Source organism: Leptinotarsa decemlineata, unplaced genomic scaffold, assembly GCF_025532065.1.
Source record: "Leptinotarsa decemlineata unplaced genomic scaffold, Ldec_3_MD MMD2_tig00000010_RagTag_RagTag, whole genome shotgun sequence".
In the NCBI taxonomy this organism is placed as follows: domain Eukaryota; kingdom Metazoa; phylum Arthropoda; class Insecta; order Coleoptera; family Chrysomelidae; genus Leptinotarsa; species Leptinotarsa decemlineata.
In genome coordinates, this window is record NW_027412538.1 from 11,821,305 (window position 1) to 11,839,223 (window position 17,919).

Sequence of the window (17,919 nt, forward strand, 5' to 3'; positions counted from 1 at the left end):
AGCTTAGGTAATCAAAATATTGAACTGTTGATGAAGTAATACGACCATCTTTAAAATTTCTGATTGTACCTATCTAAAATGTACCTATCTAAAATGTACCTGTCTTCTACAATATTTACCTGTATTCATTAAATTACGGGAATTTACTATGATAATGAGTTGATTAGGAGAGGGGGCATCACTATAAATACAGTAGTACTAATCTACTAGACTCATTATTCTTTTCAAAGTTCCACTGGTAATTATTCTTGTGGGTAAACATTTTATTCTTATACAAGTTTAGAATATTATCAAAATTTTTGCAACATGGATGTCAAGGTGCCTTATAATGAAGTTTTCAAACATGGTGACTACCTCATTTTGACACTGTATGATCATAATACAGTCGAAGGGAACTACTTGACCGGAGGCAAACATCGAATGGAATTGGTGAACACAAAGTTTCTGAACCACGCAAATGAACTTCAAGGGGTGTGTGCATTTTATCGAAAAGAAATCAAGAAAATTCATAAGTTGAAAGGTTCCACGGACGTGGACGGTGCTAAAGAATACAAGAAAATTGAGTCAACTGAAGAGGAATACCGACAATTGAAGGACATGTGTACTAATTACGTTTATTTGGACCAACAAGATAGACAGTATCATGAGGCCATTGACAAACTGTCTGAAGCAGAAACGATTGCAGTCATAGCATTCGGATTGGAAAATAGTCAGGCCGCTACTGTGAAACTTTTCGCTCTATGCACATGGAAACGTGTATACTTATTTGACACGGTTCTTTTAAGGAATTGGCACGTTCATCAAGCAATGAAGAATCTATTTGAATCACCACACACCTGCAAAGTCATGCACCATGCCAGACAACTAGTTGACGTTCTTCACAGTAATTATAATATCTTCACTAGAAATGTGTTTGACACTCGGATTGCTGACTTGCTCACGGAGAAGAACAATAATGGAGTGCGCTCCCAGGGAAAGACCTTGCCTGATTGTGTAGTAAAGTACTTGAAATTTCCTTTATGCTTATTTGAAAATAGCAATACTACCGAATTTAATTGGGATGAAAGACCTCTGCATGATAGTGGGAAATGTTATGCTGCCCAGCTAGTGGCTTACCTCTTCGTTCTCAAAAAGCAAATGAGTCAAGTGCTGTCCCTTGAAATTTATGAGGCAATGAAGAGCCTGAATAAGTGATCAATCAGTTCATTGGAAAAAAGGAGATGGACTAGCCGCTTTTTGTATGGCGGAACTATTGTGGAATTAGTTGTTCATCATGAACGAATTCGTTACTGAATAATGTTACTTGTATATTTTGCTTTATAATAAATAGTTTTCTATTTCAATTCATTATTTTTTTGTTAGGTGAGTACAAATGTGTTTCACTCCTACTCGCTCGTCTTCCAGCATTTGGCCTTTCGAAGGGCATTTGTTTTTGGTAGAAAAAAAGACAGTAGAGGAGGTAAGAGAGAACTGGGACGTATTCCCTAGGGGACGTACTTAGTGTAGTGAGTGGGAAAGAGACGTGTGCGACGTGATTGATGCATAGAAGGATGGAATGAGCATCGAGTAGATTCATTTGACAGACAACGGCGCGGTGGAATTACAAAAATAACGGTATAATATTGATAATGAACGAATAACCGGAAAAAAGAAAAAAACATGGCCACGGGCGTTAAAGAAAAATATATGTCTGCCAACGTAATAGAAAAAAATATGGCTGTCATACAGGGTGTCTCGTCGTTAAAGAAAAAAAATGTACGGGGTGTCTCGAATACGTCAGCGTGGAAAATAATGGTATAATAATGATAATGAATGAAAAATTGGATTGAAGAAAATAAACATGGCCACGGGCATTAAAGAAAAAGCATGGTTGCCATGGTTATACAGTTTATGTGAAGTCAATTCGAGTCTCATGAAAACTAAATAGTTACCGAACGCCGGCAGTTTCTTTGAATGGCATGGGCGGGTGGTATATTTTTTCAATATAAATTTTAGTTCCAGCTTACGAAAAATGTTAGCAATACTTGTCGTTGGAAGAAGCACAATGTTACTCCTATTGAACATAATTATTAGGAACATTCATGACAGCTACAATATGCCCAGAAAAAAGAATTCTGACATCTGGAATAAACATACATTGATATTTTTATTTAAAATTTCTGTGAATTTAATTTTTCTTCTGATTCTTTGAATAGCTTAGGTAATCAAAATATTGAACTGTTGATGAAGTAATACGACCATCTTTAAAATTTCTGATTGTACCTATCTAAAATGTACCTGTCTTCTACAATATTTACCTGTATTCATTAAATTACGGGAATTTACTATGATAATGAGTTGATTAGGAGAGGGGGCAACACTATAAATACAGTAGTACTAATCTACTGGACTCATTATTCTTTTCAAAGTTCCACTGGTAATTATTCTTGTGGGTAAACATTTTATTCTCATACAAGTTTAGAATATTATCAAAATTTTTGCAACATGGATGTCAAGGTGCCTTATAATGAAGTTTTCAAACATGGTGACTACCTCATTTTGACACTGTATGATCATAATACAGTCGAAGGGAACTACTTGACCGGAGGCAAACATCGAATGGAATTGGTGAACACAAAGTTTCTGAACCACGCAAATGAACTTCAAGGAGTGTGTGCATTTTATCGAAAAGAAATCAAGAAAATTCATAAGTTGAAAGGTTCCGCGGACGTGGACGGTGCTAAAGAATACAAGAAAATTGAGTCAACTGAAGAGGAATACCGACAATTGAAGGACATGTGTACTAATTACGTTTATTTGGACCAACAAGATAGACAGTATCATGAGGCCATTGAAAAACTGTCTGAAGCAGAAACGATTGCAGTCATAGCATTCGGATTGGAAAATAGTCAGGCCGCTACTGTGAAACTTCTCGCTCTATGCACATGGAAACGTGTATACTTATTTGACACGGTTCTTTTAAGGAATTGGCACGTTCATCAAGCAATGAAGAATCTATTTGAATCACCACACACCTGCAAAGTCATGCACCATGCCAGACAACTAGTTGACGTTCTTCATAGTAATTATAATATCTTCACTAGAAATGTGTTTGACACTCGGATTGCTGACTTGCTCACGGAGAAGAACAATAATGGAATGCGCTCCCAGGGAAAGACCTTGCCTGATTGTGTAGTAAAGTACTTGAAATTTCCTTTATGCTTATTTGAAAATAGCAATACTACCGAATTTAATTGGGATGAAAGACCTCTGCATGATAGTGGGAAATGTTATGCTGCCCAGCTAGTGGCTTACCTCTTCGTTCTCAAAAAGCAAATGAGTCAAGTGCTGTCCCTTGAAATTTATGAGGCAATGAAGAGCCTGAATAAGTGATCAATCAGTTCACTGGAAAAATGGAGATGGACTAGCCGCTTTTTGTATGGCGGAACTATTGTGGAAGTAGTTGTTCATCATGAACGAATTCGTTACTGAATAATGTTACTTGTATATTTTGCTTTATAATAAATAGTTTTCTATTTCAATTCATTATTTTTTTGTAAGGTGAGTACAAATGTGTTTCACTCCTACTCGCTCGTCTTCCAGCATTTGGCCTTTCGAAGGGCATTTGTTTTTGGTAGAAAAAAAGACAGTAGAGGAGGTAAGAGAGAACTGGGACGTATTCCCTAGGGGACGTACTTAGTGTAGTGAGTGGGAAAGAGACGTGTGCGACGTGATTGATGCATAGAAGGATGGAATGAGCATCGAGTAGATTCATTTGACAGACAACGGCGCGGTGGAATTACAAAAATAACGGTATAATATTGATAATGAACGAATAACCGGAAAAAAGAAAAAAACATGGCCACGGGCGTTAAAGAAAAATATATGTCTGCCAACGTAATAGAAAAAAATATGGCTGTCATACAGGGTGTCTCGTCGTTAAAGAAAAAAAATGTACGGGGTGTCTCGAATACGTCAGCGTGGAAAATAATGGTATAATAATGATAATGAATGAAAAATTGGATTGAAGAAAATAAACATGGCCACGGGCATTAAAGAAAAAGCATGGTTGCCATGGTTATACAGTTTATGTGAAGTCAATTCGAGTCTCATGAAAACTAAATAGTTACCGAACGCCGGCAGTTTCTTTGTATGGCATGGGCGGGTGGTATATTTTTTCAATATAAATTTTAGTTCCAGCTTACGAAAAATGTTAGCAATACTTGTCGTTGGAAGAAGCACAATGTTACTCCTATTGAACATAATTATTAGGAACATTCATGACAGCTACAATATGCCCAGAAAAAAGAATTCTGACATCTGGAATAAACATACATTGATATTTTTATTTACAAATTTTTGTGAATTTATTTTTTCTTCTGATTCTTTGAATAGCTTAGGTAATCAAAATATTGAACTGTTGATGAAGTAATACGACCATCTTTAAAATTTCTGATTGTACCTATCTAAAATGTACCTGTCTTCTACAATATTTACCTGTATTCATTAAATTACGGGAATTTACTATGATAATGAGTTGATTAGGAGAGGGGGCAACACTATAAATACAGTAGTACTAATCTACTAGACTCATTATTCTTTTCAAAGTTCCACTGGTAATTATTCTTGTGGGTAAACATTTTATTCTCATACAAGTTTAGAATATTATCAAAATTTTTGCAACATGGATGTCAAGGTGCCTTATAATGAAGTTTTCAAACATGGTGACTACCTAATTTTGACACTGTATGATCATAATACAGTCGAAGGGAACTACTTGACCGGAGGCAAACATCGAATGGAATTGGTGAACACAAAGTTTCTGAACCACGCAAATGAACTTCAAGGAGTGTGTGCATTTTATCGAAAAGAAATCAAGAAAATTCATAAGTTGAAAGGTTCCGCGGACGTGGACGGTGCTAAAGAATACAAGAAAATTGAGTCAACTGAAGAGGAATACCGACAATTGAAGGACATGTGTACTAATTACGTTTATTTGGACCAACAGGATAGACAGTATCATGAGGCCATTGAGAAACTGTCTGAAGCAGAAACGATTGCAGTCATAGCATTCGGATTGGAAAATAGTCAGGCCGCTACTGTGAAACTTCTCGCTCTATGCACATGGAAACGTGTATACTTATTTGACACGGTTCTTTTAAGGAATTGGCACGTTCATCAAGCAATGAAGAATCTATTTGAATCACCACACACCTGCAAAGTCATACACCATGCCAGACAACTAGTTGACGTTCTTCACAGTAATTATAATATCTTCACTAGAAATGTGTTTGACACTCGGACTGCTGACTTGCTCACGGAGAAGAACAATAATGGAGTGCGCTCCCAGGGAAAGACCTTGCCTGATTGTGTAGTAAAGTACTTGAAATTTCCTTTATGCTTATTTGAAAATAGCAATACTACCGAATTTAATTGGGATGAAAGACCTCTGCATGATAGTGGGAAATGTTATGCTGCCCAGCTAGTGGCTCACCTCTTCGTTCTCAAAAAGCAAATGAGTCAAGTGCTGTCCCTTGAAATTTATGAGGCAATGAAGAGCCTGAATAAGTGATCAATCAGTTCACTGGAAAAATGGAGATGGACTAGCCGCTTTTTGTATGGCGGAACTATTGTGGAAGTAGTTGTTCATCATGAACGAATTCGTTACTGAATAATGTTACTTTTATATTTTGTTTTGTAATAAATAGTTTTCTATTTCAATTCATTATTTTTTTGTTAGGTGAGTACAGATGTGTTTCACTCCTACTCGCTCGTCTTCCAGCATTTGGCCTTTCAAAGGGCATTTGTTTTTGATAGAAAAAAAGACAGTAGAGGAGGTAAGAGAGAACTGGGACGTATTCCCTAGGGGACGTACTTAGTGTAGTGAGTGAGAAAGAGACGTGTGCGACGTGATTGATGCATAGAATGATGGAATGAGCATCGAGTAGATTCATTTGACAGACAACGGCGCGGTGGAATTACAAAAATAACGGTATAATATTGATAATGAACGAATAACCAGTTTAAAGAAAAAAACATGACCACGGGCGTTAAAGAAAAATATATGTCTGCCAACGTAATAGAAAAAAATATGGCTGTCATACAGGGTGTCTCGTCGTTAAAGAAAAAAAATTTACGGGGTGTCTCGAATACGTCAGCGTGGAAAATAATGGTATAATAATGATAATGAATGAAAAATTGGATTGAAGAAAATAAACATGGCCACGGGCATTAAAGAACAAGCATGATTACCATGGATATATAGTTTATGTGAAGTCAATTCGAGTCTCATGAAAACTAAATAGTTACCGAACGTCGGCAGTTTCTTTGAATGGCATGGGCGGCGTGGTATATTATTTCAATATAAATTTCAGTTTTCGTAAACCAACACGGATTTTATTGTTGACTATTGAATTTGTCTATCCATTTTTGTAGTTTTTCTCATCGAAATTTTCATTTATTGAGAATCTATCATAGAAGAACGATGGATTCGTAAACTACAGTATCGCCTGTACAAACGGCAGTGAAATTATTTCAGTAATGAATTAAAAATTTGGAAAGATTGATCTCTTGTTCAGTGGTGAAAAGCGCATTGGCTGTATTTTATTAAAAATTGTGAAAAATTTATCGAATTGAAGTTGGGATGACTCTACAACGTTACGTGGCTGCCAGAATACGAAAAGCTTTGCTACGTTATAGGTGGCTCGAGGAGTTATTATAATTGCATACCCAGATGACGTAGCGAATGACTGATGCCGATAACATGAAAAAAATAACTTTGGTTTGTATCTCAAAATATTTTACTACTTCGGCGTTAAACTCCGCTAGAAGTATTTAATCCAGCTTACGAAAAATGTTAGCAATACTTGTCGTTGGAAGAAGCACAATGTTACTCCTATTGAACATAATTATTAGGAACATTCATGACAGCTAAAATATGCCCAGAAAAAAGAATTCTGACATCTGGAATAAACATACATTGATATTTTTATTTACAAATTTTTGTGAATTTAATTTTCCTTCTGATTCTTTGAATAGTTTAGGTAAACAAAATAATGAACTGTTGATGAAGTAATACGACCATCTTTGAAATTTCTGATTGTACCTGTCTGAAATGTACCTGTCTTCTACAATATCTACCTGTATTCATTAAATTAAGGGAATTTACTATGATAATGAGTTGATTAGGAGAGGGGGCAACACTATAAATACAGTAGTACTAATCTACTAGACTCATTATTCTTTTCAAAGTTCCACTGGTGATTATTCTTGTGGGTAAACATTTTATTCTTATACAAGTTTAGAATATTATCAAAATTTTTGCAATATGGATGTCAAGGTGCCTTATAATGAAGTTTTCAAACATGGTGACTACCTCATTTTGACACTGTATGATCATAATACAGTCGAAGGGAACTACTTGACCGGAGGCAAACATCGAATGGAATTGGTGAACACAAAGTTTCTGAACCACGCAAATGAACTTCAAGGAGTGTGTGCATTTTATCGAAAAGAAATCAAGAAAATTCATAAGTTGAAAGGTTCCGCGGACGTGGACGGTGCTAAAGAATACAAGAAAATTGAGTCAACTGAAGAAGAATACCGACAATTGAAGGACATGTGTACTAATTACGTTTATTTGGGCCAACATAATAGACAGTATCATGAGGCCATTGAGAAACTGTCTGAAGCAGAAACGATTGCAGTCATAGCATTCGGATTGGAAAATAGTCAGGCCGCTACTGTGAAACTTCTCGCTCTATGCACATGGAAACGTGTATACTTATTTGACACGGTTCTTTTAAGGAATTGGCACGTTCATCAAGCAATGAAGAATCTATTTGAATCACCGCACACCTGCAAAGTCATACACCATGCCAGACAACTAGTTGACGTTCTTCACAGTAATTATAATATCTTCACTAGAAATGTGTTTGACACTCGGATTGCTGACTTGCTCACGGAGAAGAACAATAATGGAGTGCGCTCCCAGGGAAAGACCTTGCCTGATTGTGTAGTAAAGTACTTGAAATTTCCTTTATGCTTATTTGAAAATAGCAATACTACCGAATTTAATTGGAATGAAAGACCTCTGCATGATAGTGGGAAATGTTATGCTGCCCAGCTAGTGGCTTACCTCTTCGTTCTCAAAAAGCAAATGAGTCAAGTGCTGTCCCTTGAAATTTATGAGGCAATGAAGAGCCTGAATAAGTGATCAATCAGTTCACTGGAAAAATGGAGATGGACTAGCCGCTTTTTGTATGGCGGAACTATTGTGGAAGTAGTTGTTCATCATGAACGAATTCGTTACTGAATAATGTTACTTTTATATTTTGTTTTGTAATAAATAGTTTTCTATTTCAATTCATTATTTTTTTGTTAGGTGAGTACAGATGTGTTTCACTCCTACTCGCTCGTCTTCCAGCATTTGGCCTTTCAAAGGGCATTTGTTTTTGATAGAAAAAAAGACAGTAGAGGAGGTAAGAGAGAACTGGGACGTATTCCCTAGGGGACGTACTTAGTGTAGTGAGTGAGAAAGAGACGTGTGCGACGTGATTGATGCATAGAATGATGGAATGAGCATCGAGTAGATTCATTTGACAGACAACGGCGCGGTGGAATTACAAAAATAACGGTATAATATTGATAATGAACGAATAACCAGTTTAAAGAAAAAAACATGACCACGGGCGTTAAAAAAATATATGTCTGCCAACGTAATAGAAAAAAATATGGCTGTCATACAGGGTGTCTCGTCGTTAAAGAAAAAAAATGTACGGGGTGTCTCGAATACGTCAGCGTGGAAAATAATGGTATAATAATGATAATGAATGAAAAATTGGATTGAAGAAAATAAACATGGCCACGGGCATTGAAGAAAAAGCATGGTTGCCATGGTTATACAGTTTATGTGAAGTCAATTCGAGTCTCATGAAAACTAAATAGTTACCGAACGCCGGCAGTTTCTTTGAATGGCATGGGCGGGTGGTATATTTTTTCAATATAAATTTTAGTTCCAGCTTACGAAAAATGTTAGCAATACTTGTCGTTGGAAGAAGCACAATGTTACTCCTATTGAACATAATTATTAGGAACATTCATGACAGCTACAATATGCCCAGAAAAAAGAATTCTGACATCTGGAATAAACATACATTGATATTTTTATTTACAAATTTTTGTGAATTTAATTTTTCTTCTGATTCTTTGAATAGCTTAGGTAATCAAAATATTGAACTGTTGATGAAGTAATACGACCATCTTTAAAATTTCTGATTGTACCTATCTAAAATGTACCTGTCTTCTACAATATTTACCTGTATTCATTAAATTACGGGAATTTACTATGATAATGAGTTGATTAGGAGAGGGGGCAACACTATAAATACAGTAGTACTAATCTACTAGACTCATTATTCTTTTCAAAGTTCCACTGGTAATTATTCTTGTGGGTAAACATTTTATTCTCATACAAGTTTAGAATATTATCAAAATTTTTGCAACATGGATGTCAAGGTGCCTTATAATGAAGTTTTCAAACATGGTGACTACCTAATTTTGACACTGTATGATCATAATACAGTCGAAGGGAACTACTTGACCGGAGGCAAACATCGAATGGAATTGGTGAACACAAAGTTTCTGAACCACGCAAATGAACTTCAAGGAGTGTGTGCATTTTATCGAAAAGAAATCAAGAAAATTCATAAGTTGAAAGGTTCCGCGGACGTGGACGGTGCTAAAGAATACAAGAAAATTGAGTCAACTGAAGAGGAATACCGACAATTGAAGGACATGTGTACTAATTACGTTTATTTGGACCAACAAGATAGACAGTATCATGAGGCCATTGAAAAACTGTCTGAAGCAGAAACGATTGCAGTCATAGCATTCGGATTGGAAAATAGTCAGGCCGCTACTGTGAAACTTCTCGCTCTATGCACATGGAAACGTGTATACTTATTTGACACGGTTATTTTAAGGAATTGGCACGTTCATCAAGCAATGAAGAATCTATTTGAATCACCACACACCTGCAAAGTCATACACCATGCCAGACAACTAGTTGACGTTCTTCACAGTAATTATAATATCTTCACTAGAAATGTGTTTGACACTCGGATTGCTGACTTGCTCACGGAGAAGAACAATAATGGAGTGCGCTCCCAGGGAAAGACCTTGCCTGATTGTGTAGTAAAGTACTTGAAATTTCCTTTATGCTTATTTGAAAATAGCAATACTACCGAATTTAATTGGGATGAAAGACCTCTGCATGATAGTGGGAAATGTTATGCTGCCCAGCTAGTGGCTTACCTCTTCGTTCTCAAAAAGCAAATGAGTCAAGTGCTGTCCCTTGAAATTTATGAGGCAATGAAGAGCCTGAATAAGTGATCAATCAGTTCACTGGAAAAATGGAGATGGACTAGCCGCTTTTTGTATGGCGGAACTATTGTGGAATTAGTTGTTCATCATGAACGAATTCGTTACTGAATAATGTTACTTGTATATTTTGCTTTATAATAAATAGTTTTCTATTTCAATTCATTATTTTTTTGTTAGGTGAGTACAAATGTGTTTCACTCCTACTCGCTCGTCTTCCAGCATTTGGCCTTTCAAAGGGCATTTGTTTTTGGTAGAAAAAAAGACAGTAGAGGAGGTAAGAGAGAACTGGGACGTATTCCCTAGGGGACGTACTTAGTGTAGTGAGTGGGAAAGAGACGTGTGCGACGTGATTGATGCATAGAAGGATGGAATGAGCATCGAGTAGATTCATTTGACAGACAACGGCGCGGTGGAATTACAAAAATAACGGTATAATATTGATAATGAACGAATAACCGGATTAAAGAAAAAAACATGGCCACGGGCGTTAAAGAAAAATATATGTCTGCCAACGTAATAGAAAAAAATATGGCTGTCATACAGGGTGTCTCGTCGTTAAAGAAAAAAAATGTACGGGGTGTCTCGAATACGTCAGCGTGGAAAATAATGGTATAATAATGATAATGAATGAAAAATTGGATTGAAGAAAATAAACATGGCCACGGGCATTAAAGAAAAAGCATGGTTGCCATGGTTATACAGTTTATGTGAAGTCAATTCGAGTCTCATGAAAACTAAATAGTTACCGAACGCCGGCAGTTTCTTTGAATGGCATGGGCGGGTGGTATATTTTTTCAATATAAATTTTAGTTCCAGCTTACGAAAAATGTTAGCAATACTTGTCGTTGGAAGAAGCACAATGTTACTCCTATTGAACATAATTATTAGGAACATTCATGACAGCTACAATATGCCCAGAAAAAAAATTCTGACATCTGGAATAAACATACATTGATATTTTTATTTACAAATTTTTGTGAATTTAATTTTTCTTCTGATTCTTTGAATAGCTTAGGTAATCAAAATATTGAACTGTTGATGAAGTAATACGACCATCTTTAAAATTTCTGATTGTACCTATCTAAAATGTACCTGTCTTCTACAATATTTACCTGTATTCATTAAATTACGGGAATTTACTATGATAATGAGTTGATTAGGAGAGGGGGCAACACTATAAATACAGTAGTACTAATCTACTAGACTCATTATTCTTTTCAAAGTTCCACTGGTAATTATTCTTGTGGGTAAACATTTTATTCTCATACAAGTTTAGAATATTATCAAAATTTTTGCAACATGGATGTCAAGGTGCCTTATAATGAAGTTTTCAAACATGGTGACTACCTCATTTTGACACTGTATGATCATAATACAGTCGAAGGGAACTACTTGACCGGAGGCAAACATCGAATGGAATTGGTGAACACAAAGTTTTTGAACCACGCAAATGAACTTCAAGGAGTGTGTGCATTTTATCGAAAAGAAATCAAGAAAATTCATAAGTTGAAAGGTTCCGCGGACGTGGACGGTGCTAAAGAATACAAGAAAATTGAGTCAACTGAAGAGGAATACCGACAATTGAAGGACATGTGTACTAATTACGTTTATTTGGACCAACAAGATAGACAGTATCATGAGGCCATTGAGAAACTGTCTGAAGCAGAAACGATTGCAGTCATAGCATTCGGATTGGAAAATAGTCAGGCCGCTACTGTGAAACTTCTCGCTCTATGCACATGGAAACGTGTATACTTATTTGACACGGTTCTTTTAAGGAATTGGCACGTTCATCAAGCAATGAAGAATCTATTTGAATCACCACACACCTGCAAAGTCATACACCATGCCAGACAACTAGTTGACGTTCTTCACAGTAATTATAATATCTTCACTAGAAATGTGTTTGACACTCGGATTGCTGACTTGCTCACGGAGAAGAACAATAATGGAGTGCGCTCCCAGGGAAAGACCTTGCCTGATTGTGTAGTAAAGTACTTGAAATTTCCTTTATGCTTATTTGAAAATAGCAATACTACCGAATTTAATTGGGATGAAAGACCTCTGCATGATAGTGGGAAATGTTATGCTGCCCAGCTAGTGGCTTACCTCTTCGTTCTCAAAAAGCAAATGAGTCAAGTGCTGTCCCTTGAAATTTATGAGGCAATGAAGAGCCTGAATAAGTGATCAATCAGTTCACTGGAAAAATGGAGATGGACTAGCCGCTTTTTGTATGGCGGAACTATTGTGGAAGTAGTTGTTCATCATGAACGAATTCGTTACTGAATAATGTTACTTTTATATTTTGTTTTGTAATAAATAGTTTTCTATTTCAATTCATTATTTTTTTGTTAGGTGAGTACAGATGTGTTTCACTCCTACTCGCTCGTCTTCCAGCATTTGGCCTTTCGAAGGGCATTTGTTTTTGGTAGAAAAAAAGACAGTAGAGGAGGTAAGAGAGAACTGGGACGTATTCCCTAGGGGACGTACTTAGTGTAGTGAGTGGGAAAGAGACGTGTGCGACGTGATTGATGCATAGAAGGATGGAATGAGCATCGAGTAGATTCATTTGACAGACAACGGCGCGGTGGAATTACAAAAATAACGGTATAATATTGATAATGAACGAATAACCGGAAAAAAGAAAAAAACATGGCCACGGGCGTTAAAGAAAAATATATGTCTGCCAACGTAATAGAAAAAAATATGGCTGTCATACAGGGTGTCTCGTCGTTAAAGAAAAAAAATGTACGGGGTGTCTCGAATACGTCAGCGTGGAAAATAATGGTATAATAATGATAATGAATGAAAAATTGGATTGAAGAAAATAAACATGGCCACGGGCATTAAAGAAAAAGCATGGTTGCCATGGTTATACAGTTTATGTGAAGTCAATTCGAGTCTCATGAAAACTAAATAGTTACCGAACGCCGGCAGTTTCTTTGAATGGCATGGGCGGGTGGTATATTTTTTCAATATAAATTTTAGTTCCAGCTTACGAAAAATGTTAGCAATACTTGTCGTTGGAAGAAGCACAATGTTACTCCTATTGAACATAATTATTAGGAACATTCATGACAGCTACAATATGCCCAGAAAAAAGAATTCTGACATCTGGAATAAACATACATTGATATTTTTATTTACAAATTTTTGTGAATTTAATTTTTCTTCTGATTCTTTGAATAGCTTAGGTAATCAAAATATTGAACTGTTGATGAAGTAATACGACCATCTTTAAAATTTCTGATTGTACCTATCTAAAATGTACCTGTCTTCTACAATATTTACCTGTATTCATTAAATTACGGGAATTTACTATGATAATGAGTTGATTAGGAGAGGGGGCAACACTATAAATACAGTAGTACTAATCTACTAGACTCATTATTCTTTTCAAAGTTCCACTGGTAATTATTCTTGTGGGTAAACATTTTATTCTCATACAAGTTTAGAATATTATCAAAATTTTTGCAACATGGATGTCAAGGTGCCTTATAATGAAGTTTTCAAACATGGTGACTACCTAATTTTGACACTGTATGATCATAATACAGTCGAAGGGAACTACTTGACCGGAGGCAAACATCGAATGGAATTGGTGAACACAAAGTTTTTGAACCACGCAAATGAACTTCAAGGAGTGTGTGCATTTTATCGAAAAGAAATCAAGAAAATTCATAAGTTGAAAGGTTCCGCGGACGTGGACGGTGCTAAAGAATACAAGAAAATTGAGTCAACTGAAGAGGAATACCGACAATTGAAGGACATGTGTACTAATTACGTTTATTTGGACCAACAAGATAGACAGTATCATGAGGCCATTGAGAAACTGTCTGAAGCAGAAACGATTGCAGTCATAGCATTCGGATTGGAAAATAGTCAGGCCGCTACTGTGAAACTTCTCGCTCTATGCACATGGAAACGTGTATACTTATTTGACACGGTTCTTTTAAGGAATTGGCACGTTCATCAAGCAATGAAGAATCTATTTGAATCACCACACACCTGCAAAGTCATACACCATGCCAGACAACTAGTTGACGTTCTTCACAGTAATTATAATATCTTCACTAGAAATGTGTTTGACACTCGGATTGCTGACTTGCTCACGGAGAAGAACAATAATGGAGTGCGCTCCCAGGGAAAGACCTTGCCTGATTGTGTAGTAAAGTACTTGAAATTTCCTTTATGCTTATTTGAAAATAGCAATACTACCGAATTTAATTGGGATGAAAGACCTCTGCATGATAGTGGGAAATGTTATGCTGCCCAGCTAGTGGCTTACCTCTTCGTTCTCAAAAAGCAAATGAGTCAAGTGCTGTCCCTTGAAATTTATGAGGCAATGAAGAGCCTGAATAAGTGATCAATCAGTTCACTGGAAAAATGGAGATGGACTAGCCGCTTTTTGTATGGCGGAACTATTGTGGAAGTAGTTGTTCATCATGAACGAATTCGTTACTGAATAATGTTACTTTTATATTTTGTTTTGTAATAAATAGTTTTCTATTTCAATTCATTATTTTTTTGTTAGGTGAGTACAGATGTGTTTCACTCCTACTCGCTCGTCTTCCAGCATTTGGCCTTTCAAGGGCATTTGTTTTTGATAGAAAAAAAGACAGTAGAGGAGGTAAGAGAGAACTGGGACGTATTCCCTAGGGGACGTACTTAGTGTAGTGAGTGGGAAAGAGACGTGTGCGACGTGATTGATGCATAGAAGGATGGAATGAGCATCGAGTAGATTCATTTGACAGACAACGGCGCGGTGGAATTACAAAAATAACGGTATAATATTGATAATGAACGAATAACCGGATTAAAGAAAAAAACATGGCCACGGGCGTTAAAGAAAAATATATGTCTGCCAACGTAATAGAAAAAAATATGGCTGTCATACAGGGTGTCTCGTCGTTAAAGAAAAAAAATGTACGGGGTGTCTCGAATACGTCAGCGTGGAAAATAATGGTATAATAATGATAATGAATGAAAAATTGGATTGAAGAAAATAAACATGGCCACGGGCATTAAAGAAAAAGCATGGTTGCCATGGTTATACAGTTTATGTGAAGTCAATTCGAGTCTCATGAAAACTAAATAGTTACCGAACGCCGGCAGTTTCTTTGAATGGCATGGGCGGGTGGTATATTTTTTCAATATAAATTTTAGTTCCAGCTTACGAAAAATGTTAGCAATACTTGTCGTTGGAAGAAGCACAATGTTACTCCTATTGAACATAATTATTAGGAACATTCATGACAGCTACAATATGCCCAGAAAAAAGAATTCTGACATCTGGAATAAACATACATTGATATTTTTATTTACAAATTTTTGTGAATTTAATTTTTCTTCTGATTCTTTGAATAGCTTAGGTAATCAAAATATTGAACTGTTGATGAAGTAATACGACCATCTTTAAAATTTCTGATTGTACCTATCTAAAATGTACCTGTCTTCTACAATATTTACCTGTATTCATTAAATTACGGGAATTTACTATGATAATGAGTTGATTAGGAGAGGGGGCAACACTATAAATACAGTAGTACTAATCTACTAGACTCATTATTCTTTTCAAAGTTCCACTGGTAATTATTCTTGTGGGTAAACATTTTATTCTCATACAAGTTTAGAATATTATCAAAATTTTTGCAACATGGATGTCAAGGTGCCTTATAATGAAGTTTTCAAACATGGTGACTACCTAATTTTGACACTGTATGATCATAATACAGTCGAAGGGAACTACTTGACCGGAGGCAAACATCGAATGGAATTGGTGAACACAAAGTTTCTGAACCACGCAAATGAACTTCAAGGAGTGTGTGCATTTTATCGAAAAGAAATCAAGAAAATTCATAAGTTGAAAGGTTCCGCGGACGTGGACGGTGCTAAAGAATACAAGAAAATTGAGTCAACTGAAGAGGAATACCGACAATTGAAGGACATGTGTACTAATTACGTTTATTTGGACCAACAAGATAGACAGTATCATGAGGCCATTGAGAAACTGTCTGAAGCAGAAACGATTGCAGTCATAGCATTCGGATTGGAAAATAGTCAGGCCGCTACTGTGAAACTTCTCGCTCTATGCACATGGAAACGTGTATACTTATTTGACACGGTTCTTTTAAGGAATTGGCACGTTCATCAAGCAATGAAGAATCTATTTGAATCACCACACACCTGCAAAGTCATACACCATGCCAGACAACTAGTTGACGTTCTTCACAGTAATTATAATATCTTCACTAGAAATGTGTTTGACACTCGGATTGCTGACTTGCTCACGGAGAAGAACAATAATGGAGTGCGCTCCCAGGGAAAGACCTTGCCTGATTGTGTAGTAAAGTACTTGAAATTTCCTTTATGCTTATTTGAAAATAGCAATACTACCGAATTTAATTGGGATGAAAGACCTCTGCATGATAGTGGGAAATGTTATGCTGCCCAGCTAGTGGCTTACCTCTTCGTTCTCAAAAAGCAAATGAGTCAAGTGCTGTCCCTTGAAATTTATGAGGCAATGAAGAGCCTGAATAAGTGATCAATCAGTTCACTGGAAAAAAGGAGATGGACTAGCCGCTTTTTGTATGGCGGAACTATTGTGGAAGTAGTTGTTCATCATGAACGAATTCGTTACTGAATAATGTTACTTTTATATTTTGTTTTGTAATAAATAGTTTTCTATTTCAATTCATTATTTTTTTGTTAGGTGAGTACAGATGTGTTTCACTCCTACTCGCTCGTCTTCCAGCATTTGGCCTTTCGAAGGGCATTTGTTTTTGGTAGAAAAAAAGACAGTAGAGGAGGTAAGAGAGAACTGGGACGTATTCCCTAGGGGACGTACTTAGTGTAGTGAGTGAAAAAGAGACGTGTGCGACGTGATTGATGCATAGAAGGATGGAATGAGCATCGAGTAGATTCATTTGACAGACAACGGCGCGGTGGAATTACAAAAATAACGGTATAATATTGATAATGAACGAATAACCAGTTTAAAGAAAAAAACATGACCACGGGCGTTAAAAAAAATATATGTCTGCCAACGTAATAGAAAAAAATATGGCTGTCATACAGGGTGTCTCGTCGTTAAAGAAAAAAAATGTACGGGGTGTCTCGAATACGTCAGCGTGGAAAATAATGGTATAATAATGATAATGAATGAAAAATTGGATTGAAGAAAATAAACATGGCCACGGGCATTAAAGAAAAAGCATGGTTGCCATGGTTATACAGTTTATGTGAAGTCAATTCGAGTCTCATGAAAACTAAATAGTTACCGAACGCCGGCAGTTTCTTTGAATGGCATGGGCGGGTGGTATATTTTTTCAATATAAATTTTAGTTCCAGCTTACGAAAAATGTTAGCAATACTTGTCGTTGGAAGAAGCACAATGTTACTCCTATTGAACATAATTATTAGGAACATTCATGACAGCTAAAATATGCCCAGAAAAAAGAATTCTGACATCTGGAATAAACATACATTGATATTTTTATTTACAAATTTTTGTGAATTTAATTTTTCTTCTGATTCTTTGAATAGCTTAGGTAATCA

General features: G+C 36.2%; 2 protein-coding genes across 2 annotated transcripts in view; one reads left to right on the forward strand and one right to left on the reverse strand.

The window, feature by feature from the left end:
* The window catches only part of LOC111515420 (HEAT repeat-containing protein 6), a 72,206-nt gene that overhangs the window by 16,322 nt on the left and 37,965 nt on the right, over positions 1–17,919 (reverse strand). The gene's annotated exons all lie outside the window — the stretch shown is intronic.
* LOC141480851 (piRNA biogenesis protein EXD1-like) lies at positions 307–1,194 on the forward strand. Its single transcript, XM_074171571.1, has one exon. It carries the CDS (start codon positions 307–309, stop codon positions 1,192–1,194), a length of 888 nt encoding a protein of 295 aa, XP_074027672.1.

Excerpts from the sequence above, each read along its gene's own strand:
- LOC141480851 (XM_074171571.1), top strand. The coding sequence starts at position 307 with ATGGATGTCAAGGTGCCTTATAATGAAGTTTTCAAACATGGTGACTAC.